Source organism: Varanus komodoensis, unplaced genomic scaffold (assembly GCF_004798865.1).
Source record: "Varanus komodoensis strain SLA01 unplaced genomic scaffold, ASM479886v1 scaffold32, whole genome shotgun sequence".
In the NCBI taxonomy this organism is placed as follows: domain Eukaryota; kingdom Metazoa; phylum Chordata; class Lepidosauria; order Squamata; family Varanidae; genus Varanus; species Varanus komodoensis.
This window is the reverse complement of record NW_025335798.1, coordinates 1,225,527-1,244,627: the sequence shown is the minus strand read 5'-3', so window position 1 is coordinate 1,244,627 and position 19,101 is coordinate 1,225,527. Positions and strand designations below refer to the sequence as shown.

The 19,101-nt window shown below is 43.3% G+C and overlaps 1 protein-coding gene across 1 annotated transcript in view; it reads right to left on the bottom strand.

Moving 5' to 3' along the window:
• The window catches only part of AGBL2 (AGBL carboxypeptidase 2), a 48,775-nt gene that overhangs the window by 18,227 nt on the left and 11,447 nt on the right, over window positions 1-19,101 (bottom strand). The window contains exons 10-14 of the mRNA XM_044438422.1: window positions 18,520-18,646; window positions 17,368-17,468; window positions 14,952-15,076; window positions 13,608-13,674; window positions 3,440-3,556 (exon numbers count right to left, since the gene is read on the bottom strand). Of these exons, the coding sequence (XP_044294357.1) occupies window positions 3,440-3,556; window positions 13,608-13,674; window positions 14,952-15,076; window positions 17,368-17,468; window positions 18,520-18,646 (537 nt within the window). The remainder of the gene's footprint in view (window positions 1-3,439; window positions 3,557-13,607; window positions 13,675-14,951; window positions 15,077-17,367; window positions 17,469-18,519; window positions 18,647-19,101) is intronic.

The window sequence follows — 19,101 nt, the reverse complement described above, 5'->3', positions numbered from 1 at the left end:
ACCCTGGTGCACACCTCTAATCCTAATATAGGGTGAAAGTTCCATACAAAAGAGGGTGATTTTGAAAAGGACTTCCTTGAGCATCTTTTTCTGCACTGCTTATCATTTCTGCCCACTCTAAACTCATTCCAACCATCAAAACCATTCCAGGACACCTCATTTTTCTAACCCTAACCTACACTGGTCCGCACCCCTAACCCTAATATAGGGTGAAAGTTCTATACAAAGAGGATGATTTTTAAAAGGACTTCCTTGAACAGCGTTTTTTGCACTGCTCATCATTTCTGCATATTATAAATGCATTCCAACCATCAAATCTGTCGTGATGTCGTAACTCACGTTCCCAAGTACTCTCACAGAGATTGGCAATAAAAACTAAAGACCTTTATGCCAAACGACTACAAGATGTATGTTTACGAGCGGTAATGTAGAAGCTAATGCAGTTGCCCCCTCCTTTCTGACCTCTTAGAGTCGTCTTGTGGACCTTAATCTCCTAACACGTCCTTCTCTATGGGGGCCAAACAAACTTCTTTCTCTCCTTCTCTCTTGCAATTGGTGTAAGCGTCGAATTCTCCTCCTCAGTTGGGCATTCCCCATGGCAACTGACTCATCTTCTCAATTTCCGGGAACTCCCTCAAAAACTTGAGTGTCAGGTGGCGGAGGGCAGGCTGTTTGTGCCTTGCGCACCAAGTATAAATCTCCCTGCTCTAAAGCCTGATCCTCGCTGGGGGCTTCTGGCCCTCTTTCGCGTGCTAACACCTCCCCAGAGTCATTAGGCATGACAAAATCATGTCACAAAACATTGTTTTTCTAACCCTAACCCTTCCCTAGTACACACCCCTAACCCTAATATAAGACTAAAGTTCCATTCAAGAGGGCGATTTTGAAAAGGACTTCCTTGAGTAGCTTTTTCTGCACTGTTCATCCATTCTGTCCATTCTAAACAGATTCCAACCATCAGAATCATGCCAGGACACCTTGTTTTTCGAACCCTAATCCTACCCTGGTGCACACCCCTAACCCTAATATAGGACTAAAATACCTTTGAACAGAGCGCGATTCTGAAAAAGCCTTCGTTGAGTACCTTTTTCTGCACTGCTCATCATTTATGCCCATTCTAAACACAATAAAACCTTAAAATTGATGTTTTAATTTAGAAAAAACACCTCACACCCAGTCCAACCTAACATATATATATCCTTGGCAGCGCACTGGCTGACCATGTAAAATCTCAGATGAGTTGCGGCTAATTAGTCACACCTTGTGACATCATCACCTCGCACCGCTACCCCTTTCCAAGCATGCGCATGGCCCCTATGTGCACTGTTATTCTATCATCAGCTGCTGGGATGATACTGGGGTGACGTGGCTTGCTTTCCAACATCGAGGGCTCTGCGTGCCCACTGTGGCACTCGTGCCTTATGTTCGCCACCACTGATCTATTGATTTGTCTTAAAAACAGATCTCTTATAGTTACGTCAACTAAACATTATCAGTGTATGAGCCTTAAGATACAATTCTAACAATCTTAGCTTTAATTTTAATTTACCTTTCTTTCCCCATTGTTGAGATAAATTTGCAATAAGATGGAATTGTGACAAAAGCCAACCCACATGTCTATAAAACCCTATGCAAATCATAACAGTAAAGCCAGGTATACTCAAATAGGTTAATATGTAGAGCATATAGCTGAAATACTGACCCAAAAATAAGCATTAAGTATTCAGGTTGTTGATCAAATTAGTAGATTGTCATTTTCTGGAAAATATCCCAACCACTTATTTCAACAAATTCTGAATTAACAGAAAACATGAGGTGGATATTGAACATAAGTATGTTCAAAGGCTGGCGATAGTGCAAAGAGTAGGCAGTGCCCAAGACATCACTAATGACAAGAGACAAAACTTCCATCCCTTATTTTATTTTGTGACCTTTCAAAATGCCACCTTTATTATTGTTCTTAGTTGCATTCTTTAAAAAGAAAAAATGGTAAAGAATAACAAGACTAGCTACTCCCCCCACAACAATATCCTGCCAATTAATTAATTTTTTTATTTTTTTTATTAAAACATTTAACATGTTTTACAAAGGATGTGAACTTTCAACCTCACAACCTAAACAGTGTTTTCTCTCCAATGTATAATTTTGTTAAATTTATTCCTGAATTGCTGAATATTCCTGCCAAAGCAGAGACAGAGAGTATGTTTGGGCAGCAGGGCCAGATGAACTACCTATGTACTTCATTCAGCCCTCCACAAGATACATGTCAGGGCTTCAGGCCATATCACTGACATCCGAGGGCAGGGTCATGACCTCTGATACCACTCATTTCCCAGCAGAAGCACCAACTAGCTCCTCCAATCAGAGCTTCAGCTGGTTTGCTATGCTTGAGTTTCCGTGGCCAGGAAAAAGCCCCCATGCAACAAAGTCAAGTCTTTGGCTAAGGTGATGGCTGCAGAAGCTCTCCTCCAGCTTATGACTTGGTTGGACTGGCTTCAGCTGCCCTGCACTTTCCTCCATTGGGGTAAATGTAGAGCAGGCGAGGGGAATCCCTTCTGTTCACTGATTATTGATCAGCACAGCACAGACTCCCACCCCTGCTAGGCTTCAAGGGCTGAGGCTTTGGGAGAGGGAGGTGTTTTTGTGAAGCTTCACCTGAAGCCATGCAGGCCAGAGATTCCTCACCCCTGAGCAAAGGGAATGTTTGCATCAGCTCATTTTCATACAATCTGAACATAGCACATCAAGATAATGCAGTCTGGACCTCATTCCAGCGACTAGTTAGCATTTTGTTTTGTGGGAAATTGGTTCCTCATTAACTCATTAAACTTCTTAGTAACTTTCGCAGAAGTATTAACCTTTGTCCAATTTACTCAAGCAGTTTATATGCTAGGTTTTATTATAGCCACTGCTCCATTCTTCCTGCTTAATTGCCAGCTTAAATGTTTATTTTTTAAAATAAAAACATGCATTGTGGATATGTTGCTAATTTCTTCCATTTTTCTTCAATACATGTTTAAGGAGGAGGCAGAAGTTGTTTCTGACCTTGCACACTTCTGGATCCCTCACAGTCCTAGAGATGTGCAAAGATCTTCTCCTGTTGCTTTCTTGCATAACAGTGGATTATTGGTGCAGGGATACTTTGTTGTAATTGTGCAAATGTAATGTTGTTGTTGATATTTTTAAATCACAAGCCCAAGAAGAAAAGGTGTATATGAACTACAACAGTTATGGATAAACTATGAAAAATAACAACCAATTGGTGTTACTGCAGAATACCCCAAAACATGAGTTCAGTAGCGCTATAACTTAGCAACACTCACCAGAGAGAAAATTTACAAAAAATATCCCAACTGTTGTTTTGTATTACACCCGGAAACATTTCTAGTTGGCAATCTCTTCCAATAAAAGCACTCACACATTCTGATTTGCCTCTTACCGGAACACGTTCCTTGTGGTTCACTAGATGGCTTAGAGTGTATTTCTGATGTAACTCATTCCTTTCCTTTCTTGACTGCAACTTTTTCTTTTTCTTCTTCTTTTTCTCATCATAATCCTCCAGAGATAAATAAATAAAAACATGTTGAAAGTGTTCCCTTTTACCGTCCAAATACAGCCACACAAAGTCCCTTTCTACTTCTTTCAACATCTAAGGTGTCCTAGATTCCATACTGATATAGTAATTTTGGTCAGCTACCTCCAACTTGCTGCCTTTCAGATGTTTTGGACTAGCTCTCAATATTCCAAAGCACTGCTCACACTGGCTGGGGCTGATGGGGATTGAAGCTCAAAATCTGGAGCATTCCAGTTTGGGGAAACTTAATAAGGTACTACTGAAATTGTTCTGTGGCACTTATGCTGTACTCCAGTTTACAATTAACTTGGAGTAAGGCCCACAAAACACAGTGGGCCTTACTGTCAGCATGCATATAACCATATTGTGCTATTTTACTGTTATGTTTTTACTGTTCAGTCCCTAAATTCACTGACAGATTTCTTGGCTAGCACTATCCCAATTGGTAGTTTTGGTATGCTAGCCCCAAAAGAAGCCACTAGAATAGACTTCTTAGGACTTGAAACTGTGGTCAGTTTTTGAACCAAAGAAATCCTATTATTTCACTTATTTGTTGTTGACAATTCAGAGATCTTAATCCAAAACAGTAATTCTGCCACTGCCTCTCCTTAGCGCTGAAATCACAATATATTTTCGGCAGGAAAATGTAAGTTTTCCCTCAAGTAAGGTCACAAATGTGGAAACAACTTGCATGTATGTTAGGAGCATATAACAGATATCACTATATGGTACCATATATGTATAGTAAAAACTATCCTGTGCTATGTTATTTTTAATTTTAAGAAGCTGAGCAGTCCTTGCAATATCACTGAAGCACAAGAGTGTTCAAAACTGGCAAAGATTTCCTCATAGCAGCAGTTCATAGTTATGTTAAAAATCTCTTTTTAAATGAAGTTTTACCAAAAGATTTTTTCTAGCAGGTGTGAATACACAATGCATGAACTTGAATACTTGTATTAACAAACTTTACAAAGGAAACCCATACTTGCATAACTTATGTCAACAGCATATCTCCTCCTGCTGTTGCTTTGTTGTTGATGTTGTTATGTGCCATCCAGTTGTCTCTGACTTACAGTGACACTATGAATTAATGCACTCAAAAATGTCCTCTCCGTCACAGCCTTTTTCATTTCTTATAAACTCAAAAGCTGTGGCTTTCTTTATGCAGTCAATCCATCTAATATTTGGTCTTTTTCTTCTTCTGACTTCAACTTTCCCTTGCATGATTGCCTTCTCCAGTGAGTCTTGCATCCTCATGATACACCCAAAGTATGATAGTTTCAGTTCTGTCATTTTTCTTCCAGAGAAAGTTCTGTCATGATTTGATCTAGGACCTCCAGCACCTTGTTTCAAATGCATCAGTTTTCTTCCTGTCAGCTCTCTCACTGTCCAGCTTTCACACCCATACACAGTGATAAAGAATACAATAAAGTAGATGATCCTGCCCTTGGTCTCCACTGAAACATCATTACACTTGATAATCTTTTCTAATTACTTCATTGTTGCCCTTCCAAATCTCTCTTTTACTTCTTGCCAGCATTTTCCCTTTGAATTGGTGTCTAAGCCAGGTGTGAAAAATCTTTCACAATTTCAATTTCTTCACTGTTGATATTTTTTGCCATTATTTTGCATGCATGGCTTTTGTTTTCTTAATGTCCAATGGCAATCTTGCTTTTACATTTTCTTCTTTCAGTTTCATCAGAAGTCTTTTCAATTCACTGCTGCTTTCTGTGACTTATATGTTATCATCTGCATATCTTAAATTATTGATCTTCCACCATTTTTCATTCCTTTTGCTGCTCCTAATCCAGCTTTCCTTATGATATGTTGTATGTACAGGCTGAACAGATAGGGAGATAAAATACACCTTTGTCTGATCCCTTTGCCTATAGAAAGCTGTTTCTCCAAATTCTGTCCCAACAAAAGCTTCTTCTCCACAATTTAGGTTATGCATCAGGACAATCAAGTGCTGAGGTGAACACTCAAGATCAGGGGTTGGCAACCTTTAATACTCAAAGAGCCATTTGGACCCATTTCCCACAGAAAAGAAAACACCGAGAGCCACAAAACCCTTTTGACATCTAAAATGAAGATAACACTGCATATATCATTTTTTTACCTTTATGCTATGTATAAAAAAACTATAGTGTGTTGCATTTATGAAATCAATGAACTGCTACAGAGAAAACAAATTTTATTTCTGCATGCAACAAAAACATTTTGAACTCCTAAAAAAACAAGGAAGTAGATCTATATCTTCATTAATATTTAGCTGCAGCTCTTGTTCAGTCACTAAAAACTGCTATCTTTAATCTTACATTATAAACTAGCCGACTCCTTTCATATATTTTGAATAGGAGAACAGTTTTCTGCAGAGTCAAAGTCCGTGCTAAAGGGCTGCATGCATTAAACAGCAAACCCCATAAGTTCGTCAGCAGTAAAAGCAAATGAATCTACCCACGTACCATTAAAACGTTGGGTTTTCTTCAGAAACTTTTCTTCAATTTATCCATGGTTGGCCTACGGGGGCGGGGGGGGGAGCAGGTTGCTTATCTGTAACTGATGTTCTTCGAGTGGCTACCTGTGCAGTCACACATATGTGCTGCGCCTGCGCAGTGCCTTTGGCCGGAAGATTACAAGCTAACGGTTTATTCTGGCGGGGGAAAGCTCCACTCCCCCTCCCCCACAGCATATAAAGAGCGGAGCGTCCACCATTTTGTTCAGTCTTTGACGACCGAACGGACACCCCCATGTGGAAAAAATTATTTCTAAAATGAGTTCTACCATGAACAGTATCAGTACCAAGAAAACAATGAATAATATCGGTACCGAGAAACAATGATAACATTCAATAACAACAAAGGGCCACTCACTGACACCGAGCGGGGTTGGCGGGTGGGTTGTGTGACTGCACAGATGACCACTCGAAGAACATCAGTTACAGGAAAGCAACCTGCTTTTCTTCGTCGTGGCATCTGTGCATCACACATATGGGTAGATTAACAAGCTTACCATAATGGAGGAGGGAAGGTGTCCTCAACGAAGAATAGATGAAAGAACGGCTCTGCCAAAGGAACAATCTTGTTGAGCATGGACGTCTGAGCGGTAATGTTTGGCGAAAGTGCAAGGATTCGCCCAAGTAGCAGCTCTACATACATCGTTAATCGGTATTCCTGATGCAAAGGCCGATGAGGCAGCCACAGCCCTAGTCGAATGGCCTGGAGGGGTTGTGGGCAAGTTGATATTGGCCAGTTGGTAAGACAAGGTGATGGTATGAACTATCCACTTAGAAAGTCTCTGCGGAGTGACAGGGGTGCCTTGGCCCCTGGTAGCATATTTAATGAAAAGTCTATGTGAACGTCGGATAGACTCAGTCCTGGATCTGGAGAATGCTAAACAGCGCCGAACATCAAATGACTATAGTGACCTTTCTAACGGAGTAGACGGAGCCAGGAAAAAGGCAGGTAAAATAATATCTTGCCCCATGTGAAAGGGTGTGGATACCTTAGGCAGAAAAGATGGATCGAGCCGCAGGACAACCTTTTCTCTATGAAAATTGAGATAAGGTGGGTCTACGCGCAGAGCGCAGAGCTCGCTGGCCCTCCGGGCTGAGGTAACTGCAACTAGGAATGCTGTTTTCCATGAGACAAAACGTAAATCGACTGTTGCCAATGGTTCGAAAGGAGCTCTCGTAAGCGCCTGCAGAACAACAGAGAGACTCCAGGTGGGCATTATTGGTTTGATCGACGGGTTCAGATTATAAAGTCCCTTCAGAAACCTTTTAATAGTAGGTTGGGAGAAAATGGATGAGCCGTCCACCATACCCCGATGATAGGCGATGGCCGCCGTATATACTTTAATTGAAGATGGTTTCAGTCCAGAGTGGTGTAGTTCCAGGAGGAACTGAAGAATTTGACGTATTGATGATGTAAATGGAGAGAATGAACGAGAGTCAGCAAAGGTGGAGAAATGCTTCCATTTAGTTTTGTAAGACTTCTGTGTAGAACGCTTTAAGGCGGAGTCCAATATACACTGAATGTTCAGATGAAAGGTTGTTGGATTCAATGGCACAGTAGTCGGATCCGACAGTGCTGGGGCAGTGCCGTCCCCAGCGGATTTGGAGCTTGCAACTGTAGTGGGTTCGAAAGTAGGATTCGAACCATTTGAAGTAGTCATCGGTGTAGATGTAACAAGGACAGTAGCGAATTCAAAGGTCGGATTCGAACCACTTGAAGTAGCGGTTGGTATAGACGTAACAAAGTTAGCTATCGGATTCGCCGTGCTGTTAGTTTCAATGATAATATATCTGGGTGGCGAAGTGCGCCGTCTCTCTGGGTTATCAAGAACAGGAGCGGTGGAAGATGTAGGTATTCCCCGTGAGAAATGTCCAGCAGTGTGGGAAACCAAGGTTGGTGTGGCCACCAAGGAGTAATTAGTATCCCTGTGGCCCGATCGCAAGCAATCTTCGCTATGACTCTCATCACCAGCGGAATTGGTGGGAAGGCGTAGAAATTCAGGTTGTTCCATGGAATCATGAAGGTGTCCCCTAGGGATTCGTGCCCAATTCCCACTCTCGAACAGAAAGTCGCACACACCTTGTTCTGTTGTGTGGCTAACAAGACCACGTCGGGGAACCCCAGCAATGGAAAAGGTCGTCACGTGTCTGGGGGTCCAGTTCCTATTCGTGAGAAGGTCTGCTTCCACGTTGTCCGTACCGGCCAGATGGACTGCTATTATCGTAATATCTCTCGAAATGCACCAGTCCCAGATCTGCATAGAAAGTCTGGCCAGGGTTGGAGACTTCGTCCCACCTTGCTTGTTCAGATAAAAAACGGTGGCTATGTTGTCCGACGTTATCTGAACAACCCGACGTTGAAGAACATCTTCGAAAGAGCGTAGGGCTTTGAATACGGCCAACAATTCCAGGAAGTTGATATGATTCGTGGATTCTTGATGGGTCCACGTGCCCTGAGTATACAGGCCGGAGCATATCGCTCCCCAACCTAGAAGAGACGCGTCGGTACCGACTGTAATCGATGGGCCTTGGGGCCTGAAGGGGACCCCAACAGTCAGATTGGTCGGGACCGACCACCATAGTAGGGAATGGAGCACTGAGGATGGGACTCGAAGGAGTTTCGACAGTGGATCTCTCTGTGGGTGGAACACTTTGTTGAAAAATAGCTGCAAAGGACAAAGTCGCAGTCTGGCGTGTGGCACCACCGCAACGGTGGAAGCCATATGTCCTAGAAGCCTCTGGATGGACTTCGCCGGAACCAATCTGTCTCGTCGCATTCGATGAATATGGCGAGCGAGAGTCAGTTGTCTGTACCGAGGGAGGAATGCCTTTTCCAACGTCGAATCCAAGTGGGCTCCGATGAACATAAGCTTCTGTACCGGAAGGAGAGATGATTTCTCAGTGTTAATGTAAAGGCCTAGGTCGTCCAATAAGGCGCAGGTAATACGGATAGAAGTGAGAAGCGCTTCCCTGGACCTGGAGACTAGGAGCCAGTCATCAAGGTAAGGATAAACTTGTATGCCCTGGAGGCATAGGTAAGCGCAGACAGGGGCCATGCATTTAGTAAACACTCTCAGAGCAGTACCCAAACCGAAAGGTAAAACCATGAATTCGTAGAAATTGGAGGCAACAGCAAAGCGAAGGAAACGTCTATATTTGGGATGGACTGCAATATGAAAATAGGCGTCCTTCAAGTCCAATGAGGTGAACCAATCCTCTTTCCTAAGCAGCGGCAAAATATTTTGGAGGGTGGTCATTCGAAACTTCCTCATCATGATGAATCGATTCAGACCACGTAAGTCTAAAATCAGACGTAGGCCACCGTCCCGTTTGGGAACTGTAAAGTATCTAGAATAGAATCCCTGAAGTCCGTCATATTGAGTTACTTGACGAATCGCTCCTTTATGAAGAAGTTGTTGTATTTCATCGAGCAGTACCGGCGAGCAGGATGTAAACCGGATCGGACTCGATGGAGGAACGGTATTGAATTCTATCCTATAGCCATGCTGTATGATAGATAATACCCATCCATCAGATGTGATGGACTCCCAAATGGGGAGTCGGCTTCGCAGCCGGTCCCCAGCTGAGAGGGGGGTGGGTAGAGGATAGGGTAGAGGAATGGTTCGCCAGTCCTGTCAACGCTGCCTCCTGTCATCATATTGGCAGCAGCCCTGTTGGTAGTGTTGCTGGGGCTGTTGTCAATGGCATTGCTGTTGTCGCTGCTGCCTGTGCTGAGGCTGTTGCCTGGAATGGTAAGGTTGTCTGTAGGGTGGACGGTACCATGGCCACTTACGCCTTGGTAGCGACTGGAGCTCCATTCGTCGGGCCGTCATGCGGGACTCATGAAGTTTTTTAAGTTTATGGTCCATTTTCGAATGGAAAAGCCCAGACCTGTCGAAGGGCATTTCCTCGATACGCCGCTTGGTCTCTTCGGGGAAGTTGGCGCTCCTCAGCCACGCATGCCTACGAAGAGAAACGGCACCAACCAAGGCCCTTGAGTCAGTGTCCACATGGTGCCTGGCTGTGGACAACTGTTGCACCACGACGTGCATCGCCTCCTTAATCAATACTTTGGCCAGTTCGCCTTGTTGGTCTGGGACAGCCGAGATGATGTTGTGAAGGCGTTGCATTATAAAATTCTGGTATCTCACCAACGTCGCCTTGTAGTTTGAGATACGCAGCTCCAAGCCTGAAGCTGCGTAGACCCTCCTGGCCAGGGAGTCGATCTTGCAGCCCTCCTTATCTCGCGGAGCGGTGTGACCCCTTGCCTCTCTTCCCTGGGAGGACTCCACCACGACCGAGTTCAGCTTGGGGTGTCGGAGGAGGAATGGTATGTCCTCCTCCTGAACCCGGTACATGGCTTCGTATCTCCGCGATGTTGGTTGAGGATGAGAGGGCAAGTCCCAGGGCTGGGTCATCGCCTGCTAGAGGGTGGTGATCAGGGGCAGGACGATGGAGGTGGACTGCTCTCCGCAGACGACGTCATAGATTTTATCTGTAAACGGTCCTGGGCGCTGGATGGCGTCGATGTCCAGGGACTGGCTGAGCCTGGACATCAGCTCCGCAAAAGAGACATGCGACTTGTCCAGTGATGCAGGGCCCTGGGAGGTCACCGCGACGTCGGGAGAGATGGAATCGACGTCTGAGTCGTCGGAGTCTGCGCCGTAAGTACGGAGGGGCCGAAGAAGACTCCACTGGCGAGACGGACTGGCCGCTTTCTTCCTGGGGAACTGGGGATGTGCACCTCGGATCCAGTGGCAGCTGGTGATCATGAGAGCGTGGTGGGGACCGATCCCTCGGCACGGGATAGTACCCAGTTGAGTATGGCTCGCCCCAAGATGGGTAGTAGGAGCGACGCCAGTCCTCGAATCGCTCGGATCACTGCTCCCTGGAGTGACTCCGGCGGGCCCTGGGCGGGGATTTGACCACATCCGCCTCCAGTGTGGCCATGGGCATAGGCGTTGGTGACCTAGCCCTGGGGGGAGAATCTTGAATTTCCCCGTCAGAGATCGACCCCCGCAGGAGAGATGGAAGCTGCTCTGCCGGGAGGTCAGCCACACGACGGGGAGACCCTTGAGGGGTGACTCTCATGGCTGCCTGGAGTACCGGCTTGGGTGGAGTCGGTACGGTGGTTGGCGCCGGTACCGACACTGCTGTCAAACCCGAGACGTGGTGTCGAGGCCGATCCGGATCCCTTGACTTTTGGGCCGGTTTAGAAGGCTTCTCTTTCCTGGCCTTTTTGGCTGATTTGTCAGCATCAGTGTGCTTGCGCTTCTCGCTTTTCTTTTTGGGAGAAGCTGGTGGGGCCCTCAAAGTAGAGGCACCCTCGTCCAATGGGCGCGAGGGCTGGACCACCGTAGCTAGGCCAGGCTTCAGAGCAGCGACCAGTGGGTCGGACTGCCTAAGAGCCCGATCCCACAGGAACCTCCGGAGGCAGTTCTCCCAGTTTTTCCTGGCCTGCTTGGAGAAGACCAGGCAATGGGAGCACTTGTCGGTCCTATGCCCCTCCCCCAAGCTGAGGAGGCATAGGTCGTGCGGGTCAGATGGTGACATCTTTGACCCGCATTCCGCACATTTGTGAAAGGCCACTTGCTGCGCCATTGCAAGAAGAGGAGAAAAAGAAGACAGTGCAGAGGGTAAGAATATATTTTTGTTTTTTTTTTAAGAAGAAGTTAGAAAGTAGAACAGTAGAAGGATAGAACTGTAGAATAACTAGAGCTAACAAGAACTATCAGGGATATAAAACTGGAAGTAAACAAGAAGAGGAAAATAGGCTATGAGTAACAATCAAAGCGATAGTCGAAAGCGGCACGAGGCACAGTGAATGGCGGTCGCAAAGACTGAACAAAATGGCGGACGCTCCGCTCTTTATAGGCTGTGGGGGAGGGGGAGCGGAGCTTTCCCGCCAAAATAAACCGTTAGCTTGTAATCTTCCGGCCAAAGGCACTGCGCAGGCGCAGCACCCATATGTGTGATGCACAGAGGCCACGACGAAAAAGCTCAGTAAATTGAGATATAGGTGTGTTTACTGACTGATTAGCAGATAAACAGTCAAGTGCTGTGAATTGTGACAGGTCCCAAGTCAGCTTTTAACATTCAGATGAAGGAGATTACATTTGGACAAAGAGAATCTTTTCAGCAGGGTTTGAGTAACATGAGAACCTGCAGGAAGCTTGTTCCACTCTTTTGCTGCACAATAGCAGAGGAATGTAGCAATATATTTAACCAGCCTCAGTCACAGATCTGCCTGTGCCGGCACCTGTTTTGAGCGATGGAGCCCCAGCAGAGGGATTCAAGAGCCACATGTGGCTCCAGAGCCACGGGTTGCCGACCCCTGCTCAAGACCATCCACTGCTTCTCATTATTTATTTATTTATTTAAAGCATTTTTATGCCACCCCCTTTGCAACAAGCCTTGGGGCGGCTTACAAAGCAAATAAACAAAAATTGAATAAAGTTTAAAAATCCAGATACATCTCGGCAGAGCTATAAAAACCCAATAAATAAAAACAACAATTAACAGTTAAAATATCGTTTCAATAAAATCCACAATCAAAGGCTTTGCTGTAGTCTAGCAGATCTTTTTCTGAAATTCTTTGGTGAATTCCAATAGCCAACATATATTTGCAAAATGATTTCAAATGTCTCCTTCCTTTTCAAATCCAGCTTGAATGTCAGGCATTTTGTGCTACACATAGGGTAATATACTTTGTTGCAACCCCTCAAGAATCACTTTGCTTGCATGGAAAATTAGTGCAGTTGCTATACTCTTTTGCATCTCCTTTCTTCAGCACTGGAATGTATATTGAATGTTTTCAGTCTGTGGGCCATTGCTTTGTTTTCCATATGTGTTGGCACAGTGTTAGGATTTGGACTGATTCAGTTTCAACAGCTTGGAATAGTTCTATAGCTAGCCTATCTACTTTGGATGCTTTATTCCTTCCAAGAGCTTTCAGAGCAGCTTTCACTTCACTTTCTAACATTGTAGGCTCTTCCTAATAGGATTCCCCTTTGAAGGAATATGGTATTTTTCACTCTTCTGTATCATTCTTCCCTATATTGTTTCCACCTTCCCTTTATGTTATCATGGTAAGATAACATGTTCCCGTTTGTCTTTCAGCATTTATAATCTAGGTTAGAATTTCGCTTCGATTTCTTGGATCTTCTGGAAGACATCTCTTGCCTTTCCTCTTTTGTTGTTCTTTGCACTGGTTATCTCCTCCTGACAGTTAATTAATACAAAAACATAACACGAAAAGTACAGACTCTAGAAGTTGCAATAAAAACACAACTACTTATCCTCACAAATCCATTACTTTCTCTTTTTTCTCTCTTTGAAGGATGTGTATTTCCCCTTTCCAGTAATGAAATGCACATAATTATCTCTTTTTATTATGCCACTAACAGTACCTGCAGCCATTATGTGCTAAGGTTACAGCCCTTAATCATTTCAAGGGACCAAGGTATTGCCCTATAATTTTTTCCATTCTTCCATTTAGCAAAAATATATGGCTCTCACCTTCAGTACCACATTGAGCAAATGAGCTGGGAGGCCATCTGATTGGGAACTGTCAGAACCACTTGTGCTAATTAAAAGAAAAGAGAGAAACCACTGATTTAATACAAAACATAATTGTTGGCCTTATTATTATTATTATTAATATAGCAAAACCTTCCAGCTTTTTGGTGTATACTGTTGGTTAGTTCCATCTAATTCTGACTAGCAAGTTAAATGAGCTTGGGGAAAACCAGCCCCACTGTATCTTCAAAGCTTTAGAATTTTTAACCAGTCTTTGTGTGTTTCTCTATAGAATGTCCCAGTGCTAACAGTATGAATATATTGTGCTGCTGTTCCACCTTTTTCTCCTTAACAGATATTCTGTGTTAAGGAAAAAAGACAGAAAAAAAGATAAGAAACACTGAAGATGATGTTGTTTTCTGGATCCTTCATATACTTCTGTGAATAAGAAAGGGCAAAAATATCAAAAGTATAGTCTGGAAGCACTCTTCATCATAAAAAGCTGTAAGAACGTAAGAGGAGTCATAATGACTTAGACCCAAATCCTGCCTACTTCAGCATCCTGTTCCCATGCTGGCCAACCAATTACCAGCCCATAAGCTGCACATGAGGGCAATTATATCCTCCTGCATGCATTTCCAGCAACTGGTATTGAGAGACATCCTGCTTTTGATACTGGAAGTATTATTCAGCCATTGTGACTAGTAGCTTTTGACAGGTTTATCCTACATAAATGTCTTCAATCCCTTCTCAAAGCCATCCAAATTGATGAACACTGTAAGTGGGGAAGACTGGGTGAGTTTTTGCATTCAGCAGTCTACTGGGAGAGAGGGAATAAGATAAATCCACATGACCATCCCCACCAGTATGTTCTCACAAATATGTTGGCAATGACAGATCCTATGGAGAAATTGTTCCTGATAGTGCATGTGAAAGGACTGAGCAACTTCTCTGAAATTTTGTGTTGCAGAAGCCAGTGGCTCAGGTGAGCCACCTCGTAAGTTAGTAAGACAGTGGAAATTGTACCTGTTTACAGTAATTGGATGTATATATGCAAGATTTACAAAATATTTGTATCAGTGCAGGATGCTGCACTGTAGCACAATGCAAGAAAGGGTTCTGGCTGAACTGTACTCTGGTTCTGAGCTTGTACTTTTTAAATAAAACAAGATAATGGTAAGATATAAAAGAATAAAAAGAGGCACAATGTTGCTGGCCAAAGGTCCATCTCATCCAGCATTCTCTTCACAGACTGACCAATAAGCTGGATCCTGACTTGGCTCAGGATGTTCCCCATCATTCCTCTAAAGCTCCCAAACATTAAGGCTGGTAGACATGGGTTACCTAGTTTCAACATCAGATAGAGAGATGTCACTCCAGGTACTGTTTTGTTCATGGCCCAACTCTGAGAGTTTCCTCTGAATTTTTTGCTTCAATAGCTCCTGAAGTTCAGACAGACATTGCTGAAACTGAAAGAAGAAGCCCTTGGTAACTGCAGGTGGGCAACTTTATTTATTCAGTCATTTTAAAAATTCTAAACCAGTCTCCATCCAATAGATTCTGTGGCAGTATGCAATAATAAGGGTTCAAAAACCTAAAAGCAAAGCAGCAGATCAACCTTCATATAACAATAAAACCAAATGGGAATTGTTATGCAGAATGAGGTAACAAAATTAAAAAATACCTGGTCAAAAAGAATATTTTGGCCTGCTACTGAAATCTGTTTTGGGGATGGGAATCCTCTGGATTTCCTCAGCTCAGCTCCCTGGACTCCGGCCTCCTGTCCCTCTCCTCTATGTCTGCCTGGTGCCAATTATTCATGTAGGCAGAATGCAGGAAGTGAGTCCAAGTGAATCCACAAGACGGGCTCGCACACATAGCACCCACCACACATGTGCCTGCTGAGCAAGCAGAGTTCTGCTCCCACACACAAGACCTGCAGGCTGAGCATGGAAAAGAAGTCCAGCCACCACAAAAGAGCCAGAATCTGGTTGGATCTTTGCATCCCTACTTTGCATTGGCCCAACTTTTTTTAGGAATGCTGTTCTAGAGTTAACATGCTTCCACAGAAGAATAGCCTACATTTTAGTGTTCTTTCTTTTGGTCAGCAAGTATCTAAGTTAATTTCATCCCATGACACATACCTATCCTAAAGCTACAGGCAGATACATCACAGCATCTACTTTTCATAGCATGGGATTAGGACCTCAGGGCTCAGATCAGAAGGGAAGACAACCATAGGAATGAATGGATTTTCTGGTAACAGCTAGCCCCAAATAATTGGAACTGCTCATCCAATAAACAGGCTTTCGTGGGCAACATTTTGCAGCTCAAATCTCAGTCACAGAAAACAGGAAATCATTCAACTACTTCCTTCTAATGATACTCTATAACTAAAATATCTTGTGGAGTCCTTTACAAGTAAGATGCCATACTCAAGATGAATTCAGGACCTGCTTGTTTTTCAACTACTTCATATACAATGTGACAGATGAATTGAAAGGAGAGAATCAATTCCATAAATGTTTTTCATGATAATTATATGCTAGTAATTTTTCATGGAACAGTCACTGTGTAGACTGCAACTTTGATACCTTCTGTATTATTGCCTGATGGACCTTCCATGGTTGGTTTCTCTCCTACTTCCCCTTCAGGACTCTTGGGGGTATCCTGGGGACACCACAGCATTTTGGTGTGATTGGCACTGGTTATGTGCTCCCCATTGCTTTTTAATTGTTTACCCTTTCTTTCATAGTCTGCAAAAGCAGATTTGATGAGCAATTTTTCCAGTTCCCATTTTGAAAGTCACAGACAGCCCCTTCAAAGTGCCGATGTGGCACAATCTGAACTGATTGTCAGAGGTTGGCAATCCATTTAAAAACATTGACACCTCGTTGCCCTTTCAAAATCCCATTTTTAAAAGGAACTCAGAGTTTTGACAGCTGTCAAAACATTTCCCCAGAAAAGGGGTCAGGATGCACTTTTGCATTTTTTCTGAGCAGCTAGCATCTTGGGGAAATGAACAAAAAGCTTCATCAGCCTGAAGTAAAAAAAAAGGGAGATGAAGCTCTTCCTCTGAAGGGAGAATAGATCTCACCTCTCCCTTTTTGTGAGCAAGCTCATTTGGGTCTTTGGTTTCCTTGATTGCTTTCTTTTGACAGCTGTCAAAAGGAAAAAACTAAGGAAAGAAAAACTGTAATTGGAGCCTCTTTATGTAATGGTATTTGGATCGTTTTCATGGGTTGGCATCTGCCACACTTTGACAACAGGTACTTCATAGAGCACTGACTCAGCTGAGGCTTTAAATTTACACATTCTTGGAACCACATACCTCCTCACCTATGCTGCCAAAAATAAATAAATAAATGGTTTTCCAGCCACTGCCAGCCCCTCCAATGTGCTGTTTGAGCACTCTGAAAGGGTTATCAGTGGCTGTCAAAACAGGAATCATGAGAACCAACTGTCAAGCTAGCTCTTGCAATTTCTGGGGAAAACAGCTTGTGATAACAGCAGGGAAGAGAGACAAGTCAGTCCTGCTGCTGTGTCCCCTGGGATACCTGCAAGAAGATTGTGTCCCACAGAGAGTATGCTTTGTCTGTCAGGCACATTGTGCATTATTTGCTGAACAACCAACCCACTGTGGCTTATTGCCAGGACGAGCTGGCATCACATTTGACCCTCAAAAAGCAGAGAATTTTCAAAGATACTGGTGTGCATCATTGTCCTTTCATACAGCTCAGCAGTAGGCGGAGACTCTCACCTTGGAACGGTCAGGGTCACAGAAGTCCAGTAAGGTGTCACAAACATGATAGCCTAGAGATTTTAGATCCTCAGAAGTAAAATGAGAGTTATTCTTACTGCCTGAGAAAGACAAACATACATATAGTTCTTCAGTCTTTAGTAAATGAATCTCTCCTGTAAAAACATCCATTGCAGAAAAAGTTTGTTTGATTTCTATATCACTTCACTATCCATAGACTCGCTGGGCAGCTTACATCATATTAAAATCCATAAATGGCATAAAACAATACAATACGCAATGTGACAACTTACAATTACAAAAGAACAATAACAGTAAAACCCATAAGTAAACTACCAAAATTAAACAAAATCAAAATAAACAAAATAGAAATAATAGCGCGCACGCACACACACACACACATATCCTCCAAAAATAAAACATGAACCATTAAAATTCAGTCTATATCAATAACTAGCAATTAAAACATACTGGCAGAAGCATATACTAACATAAAAATTAAAAAAATCATTGAAAATCAATAATTCACCTCTTAAAATAACTGTGGAACAATATCTTTAATTGGAGCCTGAAGGCCAAAACAGTAGGTGCCAACCAAACCTCCAGTGGAATTGAATTTCAAAGTTGATAAAAGTTCTCCTCCTTGCAACCCCTACCCTGCTTCATGAGAGAGAAGAACATGGCGGAGGGCTTCACCTGACCCGAGTGAACAGGCTGGTATATATGGTGAAAGGTGCTCCCTCAAATAACCTGACCCCAAACTGTTTATATTCACCACATGCAAAACTTTTCTTTGTCATTAGAACCTTATTAGAAATTATTCAACACAGTATTAGAGTATCAAAATAATTCTTAAAATATACTTTAGAATCACACATCTCTCTCTTCCTCCCTCTCTCACTTGTTTAATGCTTTTGAGAACATTTACTTCCTGAATAATAAAGCCATACTCTTGGAGGCAGGGCAATTCCCTACTTCATAGCCTTGGCCCCTGAACGCTTATCCAGACCTATTAAAAATAGCAAGATTATATTCTCCTGATTTACTATTTTATGTGGAAAGACTCTGCCCCACATTACTGGACCCAGAATCATCACCACTCTGTTTGACAGATAACAACTAGTCTAGTCTTAAGTATAAATTAACATTTACCTAATGTTGATCCACTGAATGTAGATTCCATAGTATAACTATTCAGTATTCCCATTCTCCACATCACAACGCGCCCTGTTCCTTCTTTACACTTTTGGACCTGAAACTTACAGCTGTTGAAAGAAAACTGAACAACATCCAGATCAATCAAATTAGCATCTATTCCTAGAACCAATTCATTCTCACTTAAGAACATAAGAATTCTTCTGAACAGACCAAGAGATCATCTAATACAGGGGTGGCAAACCTATGGCACACGTGCCACAACAGGCACACAGAGGCTTCTCTGTCGACGTGTGAGCCAAGTCGCCCCAGCATTGCCCCAGCAGTCGAGCACCAGATAAAAGTGCACACAGGGGCCATGTGCATGCTCGGAAAGGAGTAGCAGTGCCAGGCGATGACATCATGAGCCGTGACTCATTAGCCATGACTCGTCCAAGCTTTTGCATGGCCAGTCAGTGCACTGCCAAGGATATTTATTTATTTTTCAATTTATATCCTGCCTTTTTCCTACAAAGGGCTCAAGGCAGCTTACATCTCCTCCTCCATCTTATCCCCACAACAACAACCCTGTGAGGTAGG